This window comes from Bos grunniens, chromosome 3, assembly GCF_055505025.1.
Source record: "Bos grunniens cultivar Pamir isolate PY7600 chromosome 3, Bosgru_T2T1.0, whole genome shotgun sequence".
Lineage (NCBI taxonomy): Eukaryota > Metazoa > Chordata > Mammalia > Artiodactyla > Bovidae > Bos > Bos grunniens.
Genome location: NC_141167.1, coordinates 27,120,449 through 27,144,621, shown reverse-complemented (window position 1 = coordinate 27,144,621; position 24,173 = coordinate 27,120,449). Strand labels below are relative to the sequence as shown.

The 24,173-nt window shown below is 38.1% G+C and overlaps 3 protein-coding genes across 10 annotated transcripts in view; 1 reads left to right on the top strand and 2 right to left on the bottom strand.

Moving 5' to 3' along the window:
- On the bottom strand, positions 1-23,216 carry BTF3L4 (basic transcription factor 3 like 4). Of its 8 annotated transcripts, XM_086388294.1 has the most exons (7): positions 23,052-23,216; positions 22,469-22,573; positions 18,671-18,737; positions 15,171-15,284; positions 1,955-2,156; positions 984-1,043; positions 1-455 (listed from the first exon to the last, which is right to left on the bottom strand). In XM_086388294.1, exons 3-7 carry the CDS (start codon positions 18,722-18,724, stop codon positions 409-411), a joined length of 477 nt encoding a protein of 158 aa, XP_086244420.1. In that variant the 5' UTR covers positions 18,725-18,737; positions 22,469-22,573; positions 23,052-23,216; the 3' UTR covers positions 1-408. The 8 variants fall into 8 exon arrangements, with proteins under 8 accessions (XP_086244420.1, XP_086244412.1, XP_086244402.1 ...); XM_086388286.1 differs by lacking the exons at positions 22,469-22,573; positions 23,052-23,216 and adding an exon at positions 20,687-21,997; XM_086388276.1 differs by lacking the exons at positions 22,469-22,573; positions 23,052-23,216 and adding an exon at positions 21,657-21,997.
- On the bottom strand, positions 5,348-6,611 carry LOC147375343 (eukaryotic translation initiation factor 1A, X-chromosomal-like). The gene has a single exon (XM_086388332.1). The coding sequence runs from the start codon at positions 6,396-6,398 to the stop codon at positions 5,964-5,966; it is 435 nt and encodes a 144-aa protein (XP_086244458.1). The 5' UTR covers positions 6,399-6,611; the 3' UTR covers positions 5,348-5,963.
- TXNDC12 (thioredoxin domain containing 12) overlaps positions 23,162-24,173 on the top strand; it is a 33,638-nt gene continuing 32,626 nt past the window's right edge. The window contains exon 1 of the mRNA XM_086388322.1: positions 23,162-23,369. Within this exon, the coding sequence (XP_086244448.1) occupies positions 23,273-23,369 (97 nt within the window). The 5' untranslated portion in view covers positions 23,162-23,272. The remainder of the gene's footprint in view (positions 23,370-24,173) is intronic.

The following is a 24,173-nucleotide window of genomic DNA, read 5'->3' as shown; positions in this document are numbered from 1 at the left end:
AAATGTAAAGATTTGCTTTATTTCTACTGGGGTAAGGAGGAGGATAAATAAAACTGGTTTCCAATTTGCTCTCCACTGTATACATACATACCCACACACACACATACACACATACACACACCTAAAATACCCCAACAAAGAACAAAAAAAACCAAGAATTAAAACCCAAAAGACCCTCAAACTGCACCAACACTTCGTATTTTGTCCAAAAGAATAGATCCTGGGAGGAAGTGCAAAATGCAAAATTAATGACCAAAAAATGCTGAACAAACAGCATTATCAATATACAAAATATTTATATTACTGAACTAGTAACAGTTGATGTTCTCCGTGTCTGTAAAACTTTGGAACCACATAGCTGATTTGTTAAATCTAGTCCATGCCAGCTTCCAAAAATCAGAAAAGATCTTAGTTAGCTTCATTCTTTGATGCCTCATCAAAATTTTCTACGAGATCTGAAAAAAAAAAAAGTTAATGAGTTAAATTTACAAAAAAGAAAGTAAATGCAATCCCTATCTTCTGGCTCAACAAATACTGCTACCAAAATTAGCCTGAAAAGACATAGGGCAAGAGGCAGAAACAAATTGGGGGCATTTCACTAATAATGCTTCAATTTCTGCTTAAAATAGAAACCTTAAGGAAATGTTAGTCCTTTTTTGCCTAAGCAAACTACTAAGGTGAATAGCATTTTCGTATGTCAATCATAATTCCTATAGAAATGCTATAACGTAAATTTATAATCACAATGATTCCAATTTAATAAAGGCATATTCTAACTCAGTAAATGCAGTAGAGCTCTGTGTGACAATTTCTGATTCCACATTCTAAATGGGAGGGTTTTTTCATTAGACTGTATGTGCATCATTATGAATCCATTTAAATTCACAAGCTCACCATCAACAAAAAACTGAAAAATCATCACAATGAATTAAATGAGATAAACAGGATGCAAAAAGTCTTAAAACTAAAGAAAGGTTGCTTACCTGGAACATCATCCTCCTCCTCATCAATGTCTTCTGGTTTTGGGGTTTTGCTATCCAGCACTACAAAAAGTTTACTTTAAAATTAGTCACTAAGAACAAAGACCTTTATGGAACACTTACAGTGTTTATTTTTTTTTGCCTATCTACATAGTTTATAGAAACAAATCTTACATAGCTGTTCAGGAGAAGCTAAATACTGTCTAATCTAATCCCATATTTTCTATTTAATACAAAAATTAATAGAAATTTAACTTCTTTAGATATACACTAAATATGCTTGGCAATCTCAATGTGTAGTGAAGGTACAACATGCAAAATGGAATAATTTACGTGAGTTTAAATAAAGACGTTATAGTTAAATTTATTCTCCAAATTCCATATTCTTCAAATACAAAAATCAACATTCAAGATTTTTTTCTATCTCATTTGGTATAAAAGTATCGAGCTTTGCAGAATGAACACTGAAATAAAAGGCTCTGATTTTCAGGAATGACAAGACAAATTTGAAACCAGGACTATCTTGGAAATTCAGAACTTACAGTTGCTTCATTTGTAGTATCATCATTGACAAGACAAATTTGAAACCAGGACTATCTTGGAAATTCAGAACTTACAGTTGCTTCATTTGTAGTATCATCAACAATATTAAATGAAAATATAGTTCTGTGATATCACTGTCTTCTTGTTATTAGTCAGAAGTAAATACCAAATCAACTATTTATAAAATTTCCTTTTAGGTAATTACCTCCCAAATCTCTATATTACCACCAAATGTATCTGAAGAGTCTATAGACTGCACTGCATTAATCACTGAAGGGACAAACTCAAAAATTTATGAAGCATACAAGTAACGTTATAAAAGTAAAATTTACGAACAGGCAAATCCTTCTAGCATGAAATAGATACCTTTAAATCATTAGGTTCTTTAATTAAGATGAAAAGGGAAAGAGGCATTAACCTGAAATACTCACCTTGCCGAGGGAACTGTTCAGCTAACTTCCTAAGACTTGTTAAGCTGTCAGCACCAAGCTGACTTAATATTCCAGGAAGCATTTCTGTGATTGGTTTGGCTTCTGCATGGCCGGTAATTGCAAAGGTGTTGGCAGAAAGGGAAGCTTGGACTTTAGGATTGTTGAAATGAATAACTGTCCCATCATCTTTAATCATGTTCACCTGTATGATCACAGAAAAAAATATATTTCACATATTTGGTACAACTCAAAAAATATGTTTAAAAAACAATTAAAAACAATTCTTGTTTTTTACCTGGTAGGTAGTTTTGCAATCCTGATGTAATAATTATCTATGCAGTGAATTTGGGCGGAAAAACACCCTAGCAACAAAGTAAAATGGTGTTTATGGCACAAATTACTAGGATGGTAAAGAAATAATCACTTTATTATAGAATCTAGATTCTATTATTTTGTTATTATTATTGGCCGTGCCACTTGGCTTACAAGATCTTAGTTCCCTGACTAGGGAATGGACCTGGGTCCAAAACAGTGAAAATCCCATGTCCTAGCTGCTGGACTGCCAGGGAATTCCCTAGAATCTAGATTTTAAATTTAAAGATTTCTACTATGAGAAGGAAGATCATGCCCACATTTTTTAAAAAAGGGAGTTATCAGCCAAGAATTGGCTTCTTAATGAAATTACCCATTACTCAATTTACACTATCAAACTAAATCCATACAGATACTACTGTATCTGTACAATAGTTAGCATCTTACTTATGGTTCGAACAGGTGGTAAGGAGGTAATAGTGTATGGTAAAAATAACCACTGAAAACCCATAAAGAACACTCAGAAATTTAATCAATCAGGGTTTCACTCTTTTGAATATCTAGTAAATTTACAAAAGTTTCAACTTGTTTTCCTCATGTCATTCTTCATAGGAGATTTTGTCAGTTCCTCTAATCCTTTTAGGTGGAGCTTCTCAACAACCTTCAATAACCCTTGTAAATGACAAGAAGCTCTCCCACTCAGTTGTCTAGCCATCTGAACATTTATCAGTTACTAGGAAACCCTTAAAATCATAGCTTTCCTCAATATGAACTGCTTCAGATTTAATCTCATCCATTGCCTGGGACTCACTGAAAAGGAAGGTTGAATGTGTGTGCACTATGTAAAATGTTATTTTTCTCTCTCACTCTTGCTGTGTTTTAGTAGAGCTGTATGTATTATATTTGCATATAAGTTAAATGTGTAAATAATGTGATTACACTATGCAGTTGACTTCACTGGGTAAGTTACCTTGGTGGTAACATGCTTATTATATAAAAAGGTTAGGAGAGTTAATTCTTGGCTACTTTAGAAGCATTTCATGGTCCATCCAAAAACTGCCCTTGTCAGAATCAAGCAGAGATGCTGAGTGTTCTCCATGGTCAGTGGAAGTGGGCTTTTCTTCCTCAGAGGTGATCACCACCACTGACACACAGCACCAGAAAGGAAGGGGAAGAAAGGGGCTTCTAAATTTCAGGCAAGACCTGGAACACAGAGAAAATAAAGGCAAGTCCCCTAGAAAATCGTAACTAAATCCCACAAATACTATACAGAGTAAGCATTCAATCCAACTGAACAAAAATCATGAGTTAAAAATAATTTATGTTAACTTTAGAAAAAAATATGCTATGTACTTCTGAAGATAATTATTGTGTAGGTAGAAAAGTTCAATGCAAAAGTAGCTTAAAGTATGAGAGAGGAATGGCATGAGAAGGTAGCAGTGGCATAGTAGATATGAAATGTGATGTTTTTCTGGATCTGTTCCAGAATCACATAATTTTAGTATGGGAAAAGAATAAAGATATGGTAGGACTACATTTTTCCAAATCAAGACCCATCACTTAACTTAATAAATGACTTCTATAACACTACCAGGGGTGAAAAGTATCCCAACATTGGAATATTAGATATTTTTTATTTACAAACATTACAGTCACAAGAAATTTAAAATCAGTATTGCTCAAAAAAAGTCAGGCCATATATTTGTTGAACTTAGAGGTCTTCTAGTTCAAATCTCTTGTTAAAGAAATAAATACTAATGATAAAGAGTTCTTGGTTAAGCAATATTGTTGTTCAGTAAGCAATATACCCAGGACAAATAACTGATTATGTGCAAACTCAGAACTTAATTAAACTTAGGCTTCCCAACTTTATTTAGCTTCTTTCCTATGATGTCACTCATATTCTTAAACACCTATTTGTCTATAAAAATTCAATTGTGTGGCACCATAAAAGCTTGTCAGAGAATTATCTATCTCAGAGTACAGGTTAAGTAACAGCAGATATATGAATAATATATGTCATATCTATTCCATGTCAGATTGTGAAACAGAAATTAATGGTTGTTTTAAATGAGGTTGTGTAAAAGATATAACTTCATGAATAGAAAGGTCCAGAGACAGGTGGAGAGTTTAATTTTAGAGTTGAGAGAATGAAATACTAGAGGTTACAAAGGCCAGAATCTTTTATTTCAGTCTAACATTCCTTCCCCTCTACTGAGCAAATAACATGGTTATATATGGCTCCTAGATACAGGTTATTAGAACTATCAAAGGATTAATTATTGAGCGAGCAACATGAACAGGACACTTCCCAACTCTTTTAAGAGGCAAAAGGAAGGATAAGGAATTTGTTGAACTGACAAAGCAAACTATATGCATTTCATGTGAAGACTTCACTTTCTCCAGTGACTTTACTGATGTTTGGTCTATGTTAAGTCATACAATCTATATACAGTATAAGGAGAAGGAGCAGACAAATAAAGACTGTTAAACTACCTACCGTACCAGCTCTCAGGTCCCTTTTTCAATCAATCAAGTATCCCCTTTATGTCACAGTGCTTTTTCCACTTAAAAGGTAGCTGAGGTAAAGAATGCTACTTGAATTATAGAGGAAGAGGCTTTTTTTTTTGACCCCAGTTCAGAACTCCAGATGCCCTTGCTCTTATTTTTCACTCTAATAATACTGACATGTTTTGAAGTTACCAGAAACAACTACTACGTCCTTCCATGCATAGTTTATTTACATACGCTATTTTCACTGTTAAGAAGAACCTTTTCCTGCTTCTCCACATTGCAAGTTCCCATTTATCCAAGACACAGTCAGATGCTTCTTTCTCTGTGAAAACTTAAGGTGGTTTACGCATCTTCCAATTTCATGAAAACTGATACTATACAAAATTATGAGACACAACATTACCTCAAGTGTCAGCACATACTTCAGTTCAGTCGCGTCTGACTCTTTGCGACCCCATGAACCACAGCACACCAGGCCTCCCTGTCACATCACCAACTCCTGGAGTCCACCCAAACCCATGTCCATTGAGTCGGTGATGCCATCCGACCATCTCATCTTCTGTTGTCCCCTTCTCATCCTGCCCTCAATCTTTCCCAGCATCAGGGTCTTTTCCAATGAGTCAGCTCTTCGCATCAGGTGGCCAAAGTATTGGAGTTTCAGCTTCAGCATCAGTCCTTCCAATGAACACCCAGGACTGATCTCCTTTAGGATGGACTGGTTGGATCTCCTTGCAGCCCAAGGGACTCTCAAAAGTCTCCAACACCACAGTTCAAAAGCATCAATTCTTCGGCGCTCATCTTTCTTTATAGTCCAACTTTCACATCCATACATGACTACAGGAAAAACCATAGCCTTGACTAAACAGACCTTTGTTGGCAAAGTAATGTCTCTGCTTTTTACTATGCTGTCTAGGTTGATCATAACTTTCCTTCCAAGGAGTAAGCGTCTTTTAATTTCATGGCTGCAATCACCATCTGCAGTGATTTTGGAGCCCAGAAAAAATAAAATCAGCCACTGTTTCCCCCTCTATTTGCCATGAAGTGATGGGACCGGATTCCATGATCTTAGTTTTTTTTTTTTTTTTTGCTGTTAATGAAACTTTTATTTTAATGAGTCACAGTTAACATCCAAACTGTTGAACAATCTTCAAAGAAAACTGCAATGTGCAAGGCTGAGTTCACTTTAGATATCATCAATGTCTCCATCATCATCTCCAATGTCATCAAACTGGATTTCATCATCTCCAGAGCCAAATGTATCAGTTTCATTGATTTTAGCATTTTCTGGAAGCTTGCCATATGCCTTCAGACTTCTAGCCTTATCTGCATTGTATTTTAAGATTACATCAGCTTTATTATTATCCTGGTAGTCCCGAAGACCAACCAATATAATGTCTGAGGTATTTATCCAGACCTTCTTTCTCAGTTTCCCTCTGATGTGGTACAATCTCTTAACACCATCGAAACACATAGCTTCCAATCGTCCGTTTCCCAACATTTTGATTACTTGGGCATACTCTTGCTCATCTTCTTTGAACACTAGCGCCCTCTTTTCAGGTTCATTCTCATTCTTGCCTCTGCGTCTGTTTTTACCTCCTTTACCTTTATTCTTAGGCATGGCGGTGACGACGCACTTGGGGCGTCTCCGACTTCTCTCCGGGTGGTGGCGGGGAAGGTCTCCGGAAGGGAGACGTGTGAGATAGGGTGACACGAACTGACTGCGAGAGACTGGGTCGCGTCTGCGGGAGTCTAGCGACGGACATCTTCCGATATCCGCCTTCACCGATGCTTGGCCGCAGCAAATGGCGATGCGCCTGCTTGCGTCCGTTATCCCCACCTCCCAACGTCAGCAGGCCACACCCCCTCCGCTGATCTTAGTTTTCTGAATGTTGAGCTTTAAGCCAACTTTTCCACTCTTCTCTTTCACTTTCATCAAGAGGCTTCTTAGTTCCTCTTCACTTTCTGCCATAAGGGTAGTGTCATCTGCATATCTGAGGTTATTGATATTTCTCCCGGCAATCTTGATTCCAGCTTGTGCTTCCTCCAAGCCCAGCGTTTCTCATGATGTCAGCACATAACAGTCACTCAAATTTGCTGAATGAAGTCATCTCTTCCATTATTTACTGACTGACTTCAGAGAGAGCACCTTCATCTGTTAGTACAGCTAAGAAATTCTATTAAAGACTTTTTCTATGGATCAGATCAGATCAGATCAGTCGCTCAGTCGTATCCGACTCTTTGCGATCCCATGAATCGCAGCACGCCAGGCCTCCCTGTCCATCACCAACTCCCGGAGTTCACTCAGACTCACGTCCATCGAGTCGGTGATGCCATCCAGCCATCTCATCCTCTGTTGTCCCCTTCTCCTCCTGTCCCCAATTCCTCCCAGCATCAGGGTCTTTTCCAATGAGTCAACTCTTCGCATGAGGTGGCCAAAGTACTGGAGTTTCAGCTTGCATACGACATCTCAATAGATGCTGAAAAAGCTCCTGATAAAATTCAACATCCATTTACATTGAAAACTCTCCAGAATGTGGGCATATAGGTGACTTACTGCAACACAAAAAAGGTCACATATGATAAAACCACAGTTAACATCATAGTCAATGGTGAAAAGCTGAAACCATTTCCTGTAAAATCAGGAACAAGACAGGGATACTCACTCTCACCATTTTTATTCAACATAATTTTGGAGGTCCCAACCACAGCAATCAGAGAAGAAAAAGAAAAAAAAAAAAAGGAATCCAAAATTGAAAAAAAGTCGTAAAACTGTCACTGTTTGCTGATGACATGACAGTAGTATTCAGAGAAAATCCTAAAGATGTCACTGAAAAATTACTAGAGCTCATCAATGAATTTGGTAAAGTTGCAGGATACAAAATTAATGTATAGAAATCTGTTGCATTTCTATACACTAATATGAAATATCAGAAAGAGAAATTAAGGAAACAATCCCATTTACTAACACATCAAAAAGAATAAAATACCTAGGAATAAACCTCCCTAGGGAGGCAAAAGATCTATACTCTAAAAATTATTATGATGCTAATGAAAAAGATTGAAGATGACACAAACAGATGGGAAGATATATTCTTGGATTGGGAGAGCCATAATTGTCAAAATGACCACATCACCCAAGGCAATCTATAGATTCAATACAATCCCTATCAAATTACCAACGGTATTTTTCATGGAGCTGGAACAAAAAATTTTATAATTTGTATGGAAATACAAAAGATCCTGAATAGCCAAAACAATCTTGAGAAAGAAGAATGGAGCTGGAGGAATCAAGCTCCTTGACTTCAGACTACATTACAAAGCTACAGTAATCAAAACAGTTGATACTGGGTTTTCCCTGGTGGTCCAGTGGTTAAGAATCTGCCTCACAATGCAAGGGACACCAGTTTGATCCCTGGTCCAGGAAGATCCTACATGACACAGGGCAACTAAACCCGTGTACCACAACTACTGAGCCCATACTCTGGAGCCCATGAGCTGCAATGACTGAGGCCATGCACCACAGCTACTGAAGTCTGTGCACCTAGAGCCCTTGCTCCACAACAAGAGAAGCCACCACAATGAGAAGCCAGCACACCGCAACTAGAGAGCAGTCCCTGCTCACTGCAGCTAGAGAAAGCCTACACATAGGAGCGAAGACCCAGTGCAGCCATTTAAAAAACAAACAAACAAACAAAAAAATAGCATGATATTGGCAAGAAAACAGACACATAGATCAATGGAAGAGAATAGGAAATCCAGAAATAAACCCATGCACTTATGGTTAATTAACCCATGACAAAGAAGGCAAAAATATACAATGGGAAAAAAGACAGTTTCTTCAGTAAGTGGTACTGGGAAAACTGGACAGCTACATGTAAAAGAACACCATATACAAAAATAAACTCAAAATGGATTAAAGATCTAAATGTAAGACTTATACTATATAACTCCTAGAGGAAAACACAAGTAGGACACTCTTCAATGTAATTGCAGCATTATTTGTTTGGATCTGTCTCCTAGAGTAATGGAAATAAAAACAAAAATAAACAAATGAGACCTAATTAAACTCAAAAACTTTTGCACAGCAAAGGAAACCATAAACAAAATGAAAAGGCAACCTACTCAATGGGAGAAAATATTTGCAAATGATATTACCAACAAGGAATCAGTTTCCAAAGTAAAAACCTCAATATCAAAAACAAAACAAAACCCAAATAATCTAATCAACAAATGGACAGAAGACCTAAACAGACATTTCTTCAAAGAAGATATTATACAGATGGCCAGTAGGCACATGGAAAGATGCTCAATACTGCTAAATAATTAGAGTGCAAGTTAAAACTACAATGAGGTACCACCTCATAAGTCATCATTAAAAAGCCTACAAATAATAAATGCTGGAGAGGCTGTGGAGATAAAGGGAACCCTATTACATTGGAGTGTAAATTGGTGCATCCCCTATGGAGAACAATACAGAGCTTTCTCAAAAAACTAAAAACAGAGTTACCATATGATCTAGTAATCCCATTCCTGGACATATATCTGGACAAAACTCTAATTTGAAAAGATACATGTATCCCAACATTCAAAGGAACACAATTTACCACAGTCAAGACATGGAAACAACCTAAATGTCCATCAACAGATGAACAGAGAAAGAAGATGTGGAAGATACACACAATGGAATATTACTCAGCCATAAACAGAATGAAATAATGCCATTTGCAGCAATATGGATAGACCTAGAAATGATCAAATTAAGTGAAGTAATTCAGCCATTATATATAAATGACTGAATCACTTTGGTGTACACTTGAAACTAAGACAACATTGTAAATTACTATAATTCAATTTTTTTAAATGGTTAAAAATTTTTAAATAGTTAAAAAAAATTTTTTTTAATGATTAAAAAAGGATTCACACATAGTGAACGGAAAAAAAGGTTAAAATGGCAGATTTTATGCTATGTTTATTTTCACATAAAAATGTGGAAAAACATAAAACCAAAAAAGCAGGGTATTTGGGACTTCCCTTGTAGTCTCATTGTTAAGACTCCATGCTCCACTGAGGGGGCATGGGTTCGATCCCTGCTTAGTGAACTAAGATCCCACATGCTGGCAGCATGGCCAAAAAAAAAAAAAAAAAAAAGGCAGGACATCCAAAGAAATTAAGACTGCCATGTAATAAAAAGGTGACCAGGACAGAGTGCTTTCCTTTAATTCTCCTGCATTCAGAGCTGTACACCCATTGGCACCTGACGCTCTAGGGTGAAGGAAGAAGGAACCACAGTAAGGGTCAACCAGTAACTTTAGGAACTTTAAGTCCTTTTTCTGTACAAGTGGTTCAAGAAAAGGAAAATATTAACAGTAAAACTTTTGTGTACAATTACAAAATTTAAATTCCCAGTCCTAAGCTTTCTCCTGAGCTCCAGCTCTCTATGACTAACTTCTTGCTAAACAATTTCACCTAAAATAATCAGTATCTCTTACATTTAACAGGCCCCAAACAACCTGGGATGTCCATGGGAGTCAGCATGCTGTACACTATAAATGATGAATAAACACAGTTCCTGCTGTCAAGAGTCTTGTAATCAAGAGACTACGGCAAACAGACTACTTGGTTAATAAGTAAGTAATCATACCCTATAATATGAGGTTGTAATAATAAACATATTCAGGCACAGCAATTTAAGTTAAGGCGAGTGGAAGGACAGACAAAGTGTTGATTATTATGCCTGGAAAGAAGGGAAGGTTTCATAGAGACAGAATATACCTTAGTTAAGGTAGAAGCTGTACTCTGAAGATAACAGTAAAATTCCATCTGAACCATCTGAACCAGAGAAACAGATTTTTGGTGACATTTCTTACCAAATACATCTGATAAAATCAACTGTCTCTGAGAAAAGAAACAGATTCTACTTTTGATAGATTCATGTTATCATCAGGGTGACAACACCGTCACTATATTCAATCAGATTACCAAATAAGAAGCACATCTAAGTATCTTCAACTGTCATAGAACATAAGAATTTTTCAGGAATTGAGTTCTGGATTATATTCTCAGAGTTTACAAGGCATTCCTTCCTAAAACCTGGTCAGTTACTTGGCTTCTTTGTATGAAACAGTCTCTGGCACTCCCCTGCCCCTTTCTGACAGCTCTGGATTTCTGTCTTTGCTGCTGCTGCTGCTGCTGCTAAGTCACTTCAGTTGTATCCGACTCTGTGTGACCCCATAGACAGCAGCCCACCAGGCTCCCCATCCCTGAGATTCTCCAGGCAAGAACACTGGAGTGGGTTGCCATTTCCTTCTCCAATGCGTGAAAGTGAAAAGTGAAAGTGAAGTCACTCAGTCGTGTCCTGACTCTTAGCGACCCCATGGACTGTAGCCCACCAGGCTCCTCCGTCCATGGGATTTTCCATGCAAGAGTACTGGAGTGGGGTGCCACTGCCTTCTCCTTTGGTGACAGGTAAAAGAAATCTACATACAATTAAACTTATTACCTCAAATCAACTACTAATTAATACATAAAAGATCAGAGAAGTCCCTCTTAATTCAAACAGTCCTTTAGCTTTTACATATCCGAAGAGGACATAAATTAAGCATTGCTATGCTAAGTCACTTCAGTCGTGTCCGACTCTGTGCGACTCCATAGACGGCAGCCCACCAGGCTCCCCCGTCCCTGGGATTCTCCAGGCAAGAACACTGGAGTGGGTTGCCATTTCCTTCTCCAATGCATGAAAGTGAAAAGTGAAAATGAAGTCGCTCAGTCGTGTCCGACTTCTAGTGACCCGATGGACTGCAGCGCACCAGGCTCCTCCATCCATGGGATTTTCCAGGCAAGAGTACTGGAGTGGGGTGCCCTTAGGAGAGGAAAAAATAATCACCAATACCAAAGGCCTAGAAAGTAAGATCAGAATTTTACTAGGCAAAAGTGCAATGAGTTTTTGAAACCCACCACTGATCTCTCTGTGCCCAAGCCACCAAACTGAGTACTTTCTACTGGTTTGATGTTTTGAAGGTCAAAGTATAGAAAACATAGTAATGTCATTTTTGTTTTACAGTGCTACCATTGCTATCTTCTCTTACCATTCCTATCTGCTCTTTTCAAAAGTTTTTTTTTCTACTTTCCTTAAACTGCCCAAATCCCAAAAGATAGTACATTCTAGAGTTTAGCACTTTGAAAAAGTTCAAAACAGCCCAAACTGTAATTAATGTGTTTATTCTAAGACATATATATTTTTTCCTATTTTAATGTTTCTGAAAACTGCATGTTTTCATGTATACATTTAAGGTAGTAGTTTCTTTTTTCTTCCAAGAAGCTGTTTTTAAAGTGTGTCTCATCATTTTCTTGAAGAAAAAAATTGTTTAATTATAGTAACACATATGTAATGTTTGAGGCAAACCAGATTATATACAGTATACTAGATATGCCTAAATAAAATTATTTTATATCTGCAAAGTGTTACATAAAGTACAAATATCTTGGTTCTCAAAAAATCAATTTTAGAAAGAGGGAAAGAAGGGAAAAAGTAAAACTTCCCATTTTAGGCTCAAACATTCGGAAATTTTATAGCTGTTACTTCATGTTGTTAATTTTCTTTATGTGTATTTTCTCTGTATAACTAGTCTGTGAGGACTGGAAGACGTCACTTACGTACCCATATGGAGGTAGGGGTGCCACAAGAGTGTGTACATGTCTACTGTTGCTATTGTTGTTCAGTCATCCAGTTGTGTCTGACTCTTTGTGACCCCATGGACTACAGCACACCAGGCCTCCCTGAACCTCACTATCTCCCTAAGTTTGCCCAAGTTCATGTCCATTGCATCAGTATATGCCTATATGTACCATTAATTTTCTGTGCAACATTTTGGAGCTATGACTCCCCAAACAGAATTGCATTGGCAACACCAACAAAAATGAATTTACAATATAGTTTTATATATGCTGTAATAAATTTAAATACAGGGCATTATGGAGGTACATAGGAAAGACATCTAACCTGTCTTTGCATATACGTATACGTGTGCTACCAGGAAGACTTATAGGACAAAATAACACCTACATTAATACCTGAAAAGGAGAAAAAGCAATGTCCTTAGAAATACTTTTGGCAATTTCATTTATCCATGATGGTGTAAGTAATGAATTCTGCATGGCAGGTACTCAATAATACAGGATAAGGCAGGTAGAGTCCCTTTCTTTGGTGGGACTTTGAAAGAATGGAGAGGAAGGAGGGGCAGGAGGAGAGGAAAAGGTCAAGAGTGGGCCTAAGTGTAACTAAGAAGACCAAAGCAAGATGAATCAATGAATAAAATGAAGTCTGGTTTTGACATACTTAGCTCAAATCTGGAATTCAACACTTCCCAGCTATGTGATCTTGAGCAGGTACCTGACTCTCTTAAGTCTCAACTTTCTTATCTGTAACCAACAATAACTAATTCAAAGAGATACCACGGAGCTAAAATGCATAATACATATTTTGTTTATCTGGCTAGCTGACTAGTTTCCCTACTAGATGTTAGGCTCTAAAGAACAGAGACTATGAATAATATCTTATGCATCACTGCCTAGCAAAATGCTTGGTATACAGCAGATATTCACTACCATTAAATATTCAATATGACAATTTGAACTACAAAAGTACTATGACCTCAGCACAGCATTATAATTAGGTTTGATTATATGCTGAAGAGATCAAAGACTACTAACCGATTGGTTTGTTATTTCACTATAAAACACTAAAAGTTTTATTAATTATAAGGGCCACAGAGTTTTCCAAATCTGAATAAAATCAAACATTCAGAAAAGCATGCCCTTGGAGATAAAATCTATACTTCAAGGAGGTAAATAAAATCTTTTCCTCTCTCTAAAGAAGTGTTTTCAACAAAGGGTGATTTGCCCCCTAAAGGACCTGCATCAACGTCTGGAGACATTTTTGGCTGTCTTAACTGAAGATCTAGTGGGGAGACTCCAAGAATACTGCCAAATATCCTAGAATGCACAGGACAGTTTTCACAATAAAGAATTATTTGGTTCAAAGTGTCAATAGGGTTGAGGTTGAGTGAGGAGGGGTTGGAGTTGGGAGAGTAGAAAGATAGGCAAAGATGTAAGACTGCCTAAACACTTATTAGTAGGTTAGGGTTAATATTATCAGAGTTCATGTCCATTACTGCCACTTATTCTTCTTTTTAATAAGGCTGTAATTTTTAAAGAGAAGCTTAGATTTGCTTTTTCTCAAATATGTCCCAGATACAGAATGATCTCTCTGGAAATTATTTTAGGTCAATGAAAATATATGAAAACTTTTAATAGCTCAGGGGGGAAAAAAGCATTTTAAATACTTAATTTCAAGACTTGCAAATGAAGTTTTAATACTTATCAGAGTAAGAATGCACAGCCATATCTAGCTATAAGGAAAAAAGATACATGTGACTTACCTTCCCTACTATTTTATCAGTAAGTTAATTTTGAAAGTACAAAGCATATTTAAACAAAGTATTTATTTGTTCATATATCCCCAGTGGAAGGAATATGTGGCACTTTGCCATTTCACTGCCTTTTCTTTGTTACTCTTCTATTTCTTTAATAGAGATCCTCACCTCTACATTGTTTCTGATCTATGTTTTACAGCACATGTGCATTAATAATCTACTAAAACTTGTGAGGTAGTACTATACCTGGTAATGATGTAATAAAATCTGATAGTAGTGAAAATTTAAACAGAAATGGAATCATCAGGTAGAAGTAGATCTAGATGGTAACAGATCACAAATTGTTATTATAATTTTTCTTGCATAAATCAATCTTTGGCTTCTGATCTGAGAAAAGTAGTATCATCAAAATAATTTTAAAATTAAATTAATAGTTTTTGAAAGTGGTCTAATAAGAAATGCAATTCATGTAAAGCTACTGCGAGAGCTTTCTGAGTAATAATTTGAGAGACTGTGAAGAGCAGAAAGGTACTCTTACGGGAAAAAAGTCCACCTTATTGGAAGAAATCTTTGGTTTACCTTATTTCTGTATTATTAGAAAAAAAAATCTTATTTTACATTAAAATTAAAGAGTAGGTCCATAATTTTGTCATATATGCAAATATTGGGTTGGCAAAAAAATTCGTACAAGTTTTCCGGTAAGATAGTACAGAAAAACCTGTACGAACTTTTTGGCCAACCCAGTACTTTGAGTCTGAAAAGTATAACGAATTCCTTAACCACCTAATAAAATCATTTTTTTGACAATCCAATTTTATACAGTAGGCAAATTCAATAGCTCCAGTCCTTCAAAAAGAGAGTATCAGATTCATTTAAGCTGATATGTTACATTTGAAAGTCTGGATAATCATTTGTGAATGCTCTGTTTATCCACATAACAATTTACAAAGTGATCATACCTCTTCAATACCAGCTATATTATTCACAGCCAGTTTTTTTAGAGAACTCTGAAGTTTTTTGTCATCAGCTGTAGCTGTTCTATGTACCACCTTCTTCTTTCTGCGAGCTGTACCCTGAAAGATAACCAAACAAAAGTGTTAGCATGCCATGCATTTGATAACTGTAATCACTTGTCTTCCTCTCCATAATATTCTTCCTAAAACTCACAGAAAAAACTGCAGACTTAATAGTAATGGTTAATTAGACTTCTCAGTCACAGAGTTGTGACTGTCAGCCAAACGCAGATTTTTGAAGGTTAGTTTCTAGCCAATTTTTCTTATTTTTTCCAATATCTAGCCTGTGTCATTTTAACACATTGTTTCAAAAGTTTTCTAACAAAAAATAATTTTTAACTTCAAAATAACCTGAAGTGTGCTTTACTTCAAATTTCCAACAAATAAGGAAAGTTTTTTATACTATCTACCACCCTCTAAAGATATTCTGAAACTTTGGACATTACAATGTAACAGGTAAATGCCTATTATATGAGTGTTCTAGAATCCTAGAACCTAGGAATGAAAAAGATCAAGTTCTTACATTACAATGGGAAGGAAAAGTCAATATATAAACAGATTAGATTATTTCAAACAGGATAAGTGTATTAAGAAAAAAAAATAACAGAGCAACAAGAATATTGGGTGGGGGCAAAGCACTACTTTATTAGAATGCTCAGGGAAGGTCCCTCTGAAGAGGTGGCGTACGAGCTGAGACTCATGAAAAGATTTAGGTGAAGAGTGATCCAAGAAAAATGAAACAAGAGTGAACCTGTCATTTCTAGACAGAGCAGACCAGTATGACTAGAATAAATAATGGGAAAGGTAAAGGAAAATGAAATCAGAAAGATTGGTAAGGGCCAGATCATGTAACCTAATGTGCCATGAGCAGGAACTAGACTTTATATCAACTGCAATAGGAAGCTACTGGAAGGTTTTAAGCATGAGAATGGTTTGATCCGATTTATGATTCTAAAAGATGACTGAGGTTGCTGTGGAAAATGAACTATAATGAGATCAATCAGGAAGCTACTGTAGAAGTTCTGACGAGAGATGAGAGTGGAGATAACGAGAGCTAAGATGGTCAAAAGAACCAAAAGGATTTACTGATGGACTAAATATAGGATATGAGGGGAAAAAGGAATCTAGAATGATGTTTAGAATTTTGACCTGAGCAAATGAAAATTATACTATTTACTGAGATAGGAAAACTTTCTTTCTAAATGGATATTTTGAAACTCTAAATAATTTTTTCCATTGAAAAACTATTTAAGACAATGAATTAAACTCCTGAGCCAATTTAAATAAATGTAACCTAAAGCAGAGCTGAAGCACTACCAACAGTAGCCCGTATATTGAGAGCTAAATCTTTCTGAGACTTGCCAGGAGTAAAAAGAAAGGAAAGGAGATTTTAATCTCTGGTTAGCTTCTGTAGTATTACTCAGGAAATCAGCCTTATAAAGGGTAGGCAGGAGGCTTAGTCTTAGAAACTCTGGTGGAAGTGGAAGAGAGCCCCAGGAGTAGCAGCGGAGGCTGTAATGAAATCTAGTTAAAGGATGGACTAAGAGAGACTATTAAGATAGATGGCCATTAATTTGTGAAGTGTTCCTGATTCAACTGCTTGCTAGTTACAATTCAAATGATCCTTATGTACCTTAAAATCAACTTGTCTATAAGCTCATCAGTCCACCAAACTATTCTTCCTATACTTCCTAATTTTCATAGCTCTAAAACCAGAAATTTGGAGGCCATCCTAGACTTCTCTCTCACCTCTGTCTCCCACATTCTATTCATCATTAAGTTGTGTCATATACAACCCCTAAATTCGTGTCCCACATACTACAAGCTGTAGCTTCTCCTCTATGCCAAACTTGTTTTCATTTTCCACAATGCCAGCAGCTATCTTTTAAAATCACTGTTACTGTTTTTTCTTAAAATTCTTTAGTAGTTGACCTTGCCTATGGGATAAAATCCTCATCTCCTTAGTATGACACACAAAACTATGATCTGACTCTAAATTACCTGTTTCATTAGCTGCCATTCTTTATCCATTATAAACTCTAGTTGTAACAAATTAAAGCAAGCCATTCCACTAAGCATCATGCTATCCACTAAGCATCTTAGCATCCCATATGCCTTTGCATGTGTGAGAATGACAATCTTCCCCTTCACCCTATCTCATACCTGTTGTTTATTCTTCAAATCTCTGCTCAGTGATGACTTCCTTGACTCAGGTGCACCTTATACTTCATTTTAATATTTACTATTCTGTAGTGTAATTGTGAGTGCATCTCCCTCCCAAGCTGAATTGTGTCAAGAGCAGGAAACTTTGACTTATTTATCTGTTGTGTGCTTGGCACATAGCAGTTGCTCAATAAACTAGCTGAATGACTGTGCCAACCTTCTGGCTTAAAATATACATTAGTGATGTGCTGTATCAAGCTCTTCCAGGTATATTCTGTGTTTCTTGAATATTCCTAACTTTTGCACTGATATATTACATTACTTGCTGCTACAATGTGACTAGTACTTTGGTTACATGAATTTGTTACTATGAGTCTGGAGTTAGATAACTGTATTACTAGGAAAGAAGGAGAAAGTATTAATACTAGTTGTTTCTCCCCTTCCCCCTCTCCTGTTCCTATCCCCAGGAACTATAGTCATTATCAAAGTAAATGACACAGTGGGGCTGCTACATACTATCCAACCTATCCCCTCCCTAGGTCTGAGGTAAATACTATTCTTGCTTTTCCTTTTACAAAGATTGTATTGAGCAGAGATAAAGGTAGAATGTTCTCCTTGAACCCAGGGTTGGAACTAAAGGGAATCAAAGATTTTCAGTGATCAGAACTAACTCTCCCTTAAGTTTCAAAGCACATGGAATAAGAATGCTCATGTTCACATTCACCAACATAGAAAATCAAGTAGGAATTTGGGAGGAAAACCTAGCAACGAACAAATGTACCATCAGCTTTTGCATCTCCCAATGTAAACCTAACTGAAGCAGCAGGGGTATCCAGTCAAGATAAGGTAACCTCAAGATCCAGGAATATCTGAGGGTGAGTCTAACATAATAACAGCTGTCTTTTAGTAAGTGTCTAGTCTGTGCCAGACATTGTTTGAGGTGCTTTATAAATATTACTCTAATATTTAGAAGCATCTTATGTAGGATCATTTTTATTTTACAGATGCAAAAATGGAAGTTTAACAAGATTGAATAACTTGTTCATATCATTTAACCACCAGAATGTTAAAAGGTCTCAAAGGTGGCTATTTCAATTGCACCCATCAGAGAGATATCTTCTAATTACCTATTTTAGATCTAGACATGTTATTTTCAAATTGGAATGTGGTTTAATCTTGATTAATTTAAAAAAGTTTAGATCTTCAATGACCACAAATCCAAAATAATAATACTATCTGGTAATAACACATTCTCCTACCAATTTTTCTTATGCCACACTCACCTTGCCCCCTATCCGGACCTGAGCCTGAAGTTTGGCTAACTTTTCTTGATTCATGCTGTTGGTAAATCTAGGGGGGAAAAATAAATTTGTTAAAGTCACTGTTTTATTTACCAAAACAACTGTTTATACAACAGTACCTTCTGGTTCATTGAACCTGTAATATGCACCACCACCATGATAATATTGTCTATATTTTTTTTAAATATTAATAACTTTTTCTAGCTTTATAAGTCAAATAGCAAAAGAATCAAAATTAAGTAATACCAAGAGGGAGCCATATATACAAACAGAAAATAGAATTGAGATTCAAAATTACTTATTCGAAGATCCCTCCTTAAAAGTGTAATTCGGTACTCTGGTACTCAATAAAACCTAACCAATTCTAAAATCTCTGTAGTTACACCAGTTTCTTCCCCAAAGATTTTAACAGAAGAGAGCTATTAGCAAATTAGCACAACTTTTTTTTTCTCTCAAATAATATTCTGTATTATTTTTTTAAATCATAGATAGAAGACAAAAGAAAGAAAAATCTGGACAAAGAAAAAATTTCAATAGTCTAGCTGTCAAGATATGAGGTAGTCATGGCATCCTATATTCAAGATTAGGTGGTATGTTAATAACAGGAAAAGAGAACCAGATTTCAGACATTCGGTGCTTCTGCAGCACTTTCCACAGAGTTCATTCAAAACCTTGCACTAACTTAGTATGTCATAACTGTCAAGATAGTCTTGCACATAAGGTAAAATGCCTCCTTGCACAATTCGACAAAAACCTATCTCTGCTACATTAATACGAAATTTTGCAGGGAAGAGGAGAATCTTAAACTTTTAAAGGCTAATCTTGATTTTGAAAACTCTAAGTTCATTATAAAGTCAAGAAACCTAGTCTGGTCAGCCCTTTCCTACTAAGGAAAAAAAAGTTCTTCAGTTTATAATGGGTCATAACATTCCACACTATATAAACAAATAAAAGCCAATGTTAAAAGTCTTATTTTACTTGTTCTTAGATCAACAAATCACTATTGAGATACAGCAGAGGGAATAAAGGGTAAGGCTGTTGTCAAAACTTTTTGGTTGATTCTCTAAACTCTTTATAAACATCATCCAGATGAAAAAGATATTGTTTTCTTCATTTTAGAGATGAAAGAATCAAAGATTATGTAAGTACTAATCTTTCTGTATTCTGACACTGTACTGAAGAAACAAACCTGTGTATCTCTCTGCTTTAAGGGCGAAGTCCAGTTCCTAAATAACATTTAGAATTTACAATTCTTCAATCTTTACTCAGCACTGTATCACAATGCTCAAGCAGCTAAAAAAATTCTTTTATAGGAGTTTAAGTGTGAATAGAGTACAAAATCAAAAGGCTTAAGTGTGTGGCAATCTCAACTTAAATCTGACACTGACACTTAAATCTGACACTGACTTAAATCTGCTGATGTAAATCCCAATCTCTACAGTTTCTATAGAAACGGACCAAAATTCACTGTTCTCAAAGTAATGCGGCCATGAAGGTGTAGTGAACTAACAAAGAGCCTAAGGAATTTTTTATTAAAAAAGGGGCTAAGTGAAAATATTAGAACCAGATACAAGATAAACTTTTTGGGACTTCTCTGCATTTTGAAGTAACAATCCCTAAGAGAAGAGATGGAAGAGATGAAAGTCAAAATAGAGCCTTGATCTGTTTGAAACAAAGCCAGAACAAAATTAACTCTTTAAATCAATGTGCAAACAAGAACAGATTCCATTCCAGGTAATAAGTATAATCAAAAACTTGTTCTCAAGGAGTACCTCAGAGAAAAAGCATTTTAGGGAGGCTGGAAGTTCAAAATTGGAAGGGAAAGAAGAAAAGTGGTTCTTTGTCTACTACCAGGTTGGGGTGCATGGAATTCAAGTAAGAAAGTGGACTGGATTCAGTTCATGAGAGAAGAGATGTCAAGCTCAGAATCTGGAATAGACCTCAAAGATAACCTGCTTTAACTCCCTGTTCCTCAATCAACCTTTCTTTTTATTGTACCTGTTATTTATGTCCTGTATAGGATGCCATCTCAAATACTGGAAAGCAGCAGCAGGGTTTAAATCAGAAATACACAAAACAGCTCACATCCCTTCCAATTTAACAGATTTGGAAATAAGGGCCCTCCTAGGCCCAGAAGGGAGAAGTAACTTCTTAAGGCCATGATTAGTGAGTTCTTCCTTGAGGATCCTAGGATCTTTAGTCTTTTCCTCAAGGATTGAAGAAACGGTGCAAATAATGAGGTTATATCCAACATTTACTGAGTGCCTAAGTTTTAAGCATTATAGTAGGCACTTACACATACCTCATTTTTACAGAGATAAAATAAATTCAGTCTTTAATCCTGACTTTTTATTATGTGGCCTCTAAGAGAGGCACAGGCTTTGCAATCAGAAGGATCAAGGTTCTACTACTTAAGGCTTCAGAAACATATTTTACTTCTCTGAACTTGTATTCCTTCCGTATTAGAAAAAGTGTAACACCACATACTTCACAGTATTTTTTTTCAGAGCTAAAGATTACGTTATCAAGCACTGGGATATTCACAGCAGATATTCAAAAACTGGTAACTATTGTTACCACTCAAGGGACAGAGCTGCTACAGTGAAAGACCGTGGGAACGGAAGTTGAAACCGCCATTCACTGGATGTATTAACACTGCCTGTCGTTCAATCATCAACTTCCTGACAGCCTACTATGCACCAGGCAGTGTGATAGGGCTAAAATGATGCGCAAGGCAATGTTTCAGAGAGGGTGGTAGCCCTGTAAACAAATCCTGCCATTACAAGGTGAAGAGCAATGCCACGGAATACGGTCTCCAGAGCCTGGGGCCGGAGCTTGCTAGCCTCAGTTTCCTTAGCTGTCGAGTTGGAGGATCGAATGAGGTGACCGCAGATAGGTGGTATAAAGCTCACAGCGTTATTGTTGTGAATAATGAGGAGTAACAAAACAGAGGCGGGGGACCACCTGCCTCCTAGGACTTGATCTGGGCGGCAACAGCGCTGGCCCGCTCGCCCCCACGGAAAGCGGTGGTGCTGGGGACCTTCCCTCAGGTGCAGACCCCCAGCTGCGCCGCCGGTAACCGACAGGCCAAGCCAGTCGCTTCCGCCCCCACTCAGCGCGCCACGGCGGAAGTGGCAGCCCAAGCGGTTGGCGGGTGTCGGAAGAAGAGGGCGGGGGGAGACCGTGCGCAGCGGCCTATGGCCGTGGAGTGGCGGGACCGCCGGGGGTCTCACCTGAAGCAGGGAGGGTCCTCCAACACCAGCACGCGGCAACAGCAAGATGGCTGCCTCAGTCGAGACAGAGAAAGACGAAGGCGGCCGCGGCGGCGGGAGTGGGACCCACGTGACACATCCTGCCCCGCCTCTCTCTCACAAGAGCAGCCTATCCTGGGATCGCATATACGAACTACAAAGGCCAAGCCGCTCTGCGCCTCCCAATAGAAAAGCGGCAGGTGCAGTGGCCGCGTTGCATTCTGGAGCTTGCAGTCCCCCTGGAGTTCCATTGTGTCCGTGCCTGCAATTTGTAGGGAGTCTGATAAAGGGGAGGTGTGTATTTTTGTTCGTTTGTCCTTTTGCTCTAGTTGTCTTTCACTGGGCATTAAGTACGCACACGCACTGCCAAGCTTAACTAGTGTGGGGACTCAATTAGCCTCCGTTCTGGAGGAGAGACGGGAAATTTTGACCTGTTTGCTATGCATCCGAGAGGAAAACTGAGAAATAACCCAGTTTAAAAACAACAAAAACAAGTAGATTTAAGAAGAAGCTTTGCACTTGTAAGTACCTGCAGTGAATTATGACCTGGCGCCCTGAAGAGCTAGGTCAGTTTTGCAATGAGAGATTCCAAGTTTGGTTTTCTCGGAGCTTGCGTCAGTTGGTTGCATCATCCCTGAGAGGAGAATTTAGGTTAAAAGGGAAAATAAAGTCCAGTGCTTCTTCTCTAGCAGGAAGGGGCATTCTTGCAGACACGAGACCATGCACCGCAAAACAGACTTGGCAGACCTGTGCCAGACCCCAGCAGTAACCTGAGAATGAAATCCGGTTGTCTGCCTTTTTTTTTTTCTTTTTTTTTTTTTTGCGGTGGAGAAAGGGGGACCCGGAACCAATGGGCAACCGGCCCACTGTTGGGAGCGGCTGACTTCACCGATCAGTAATTTGCGTAGTGAATATTAAGTACAGTGGTTCTTGAGGGGGAGGGGCTAGCTTGCTGGGGGACGCAACCAGCAACGGTTCTCCCGAGACTCCTCCCCACCCCCACTATCTCGGCCCATCTTTTCTTTCTCGGTCCTCGGACTAAACGTCCAGAACCCGGGGTGAAGCAAATAGCGCCCCAAAGCAACTCCCGCAACCTTCTACGTGAACTGCACCTTTAAACTCTCACTCCTTCCCAAACCGGACCCCGGAGGCGCCACCCACATCCGTCTAACATCACTTCCTTCAGGGTTAGGAGAAAAAAAAAAAAAAAAAAAGAAAATCTGGGAACGCGAACGGCTGAACTGATCCGCACTTGGGAAACCGCACGAACCTTCTCCTAGGACTTCGTCGGCCCTACGTCTGCTCAGCCCAGTGGCTCCGCGCACCTGCCACCATGGAGCTGCGGCCTCGTCTCGGGGCCACCTGTTTGCTGGGCTTCAGTTTCCTGCTCCTTGTCACCTCTTCTCATGGACCTAATGGGCTTGGAAAGGGTCAGACTGCATTCTTTTCTTAATCTTTACTTATCCTGGGCCCTAGCCTAGTACAGCTCTCTTCTTGTCCTAACACGATTCCTTTCCCGTTCTGTCTCTGGCCACGCTAGATTTCTTTCTATCCTCCCCAATGGCTCCTGGAGTTTGGGGTAAGGAGTAATAGTGGTCTGGGGAATGTTGAGATGGGGAAGTTTTACTTGAGGCCTCCCTAAATTCTTGGGTTGAGATAAGAAATGGCCTTTATATTTCGAAAAACATGTTTAAGAGAGCAGCATACTGCCTAACACCTGGTAGGTCCTCAGGCACTGTTACTTTCCCTCCTGGGAGAAATAGGACCTTTGGGGACCTGCGTATTTAGACCTTTGCCCTGGGTCTGAAGACTTCCCTCCTCACCTCTTCCCTGAAGAGCTAGGTTACTGCCTCCTTACCTTGTAGGGAACAGCACCTGCATCCCAGGGAGCAGTGACTGATGCAAAAGGAAGGGCTGGATGAAGGGTCGCAGGTCTGATGTTAGACGGTCATCAACCGTTGTCCTTGATGTGGTTCAGTCAGTGTGTCTGAAGAAACTGATTTTTTTGAAGAGTGAGGGGACAGTCGTTATGAATGGAGAACAAGAGGTGTGACACCCCCCCCCCCGACTCCATCCATCCCATTGTCTACATCTTTATTGGAACTCAGGGTTTATGCTTTTTCTAGGTGGTTGTGTGGTTGAGTGTATTCCTTTCCATTCCTTTTTTATTTTGTTTTGTTTTTGTACTGACCTCACTGTATGAAATGTCTTTACTACAGCCCTGCTGTTCTAAA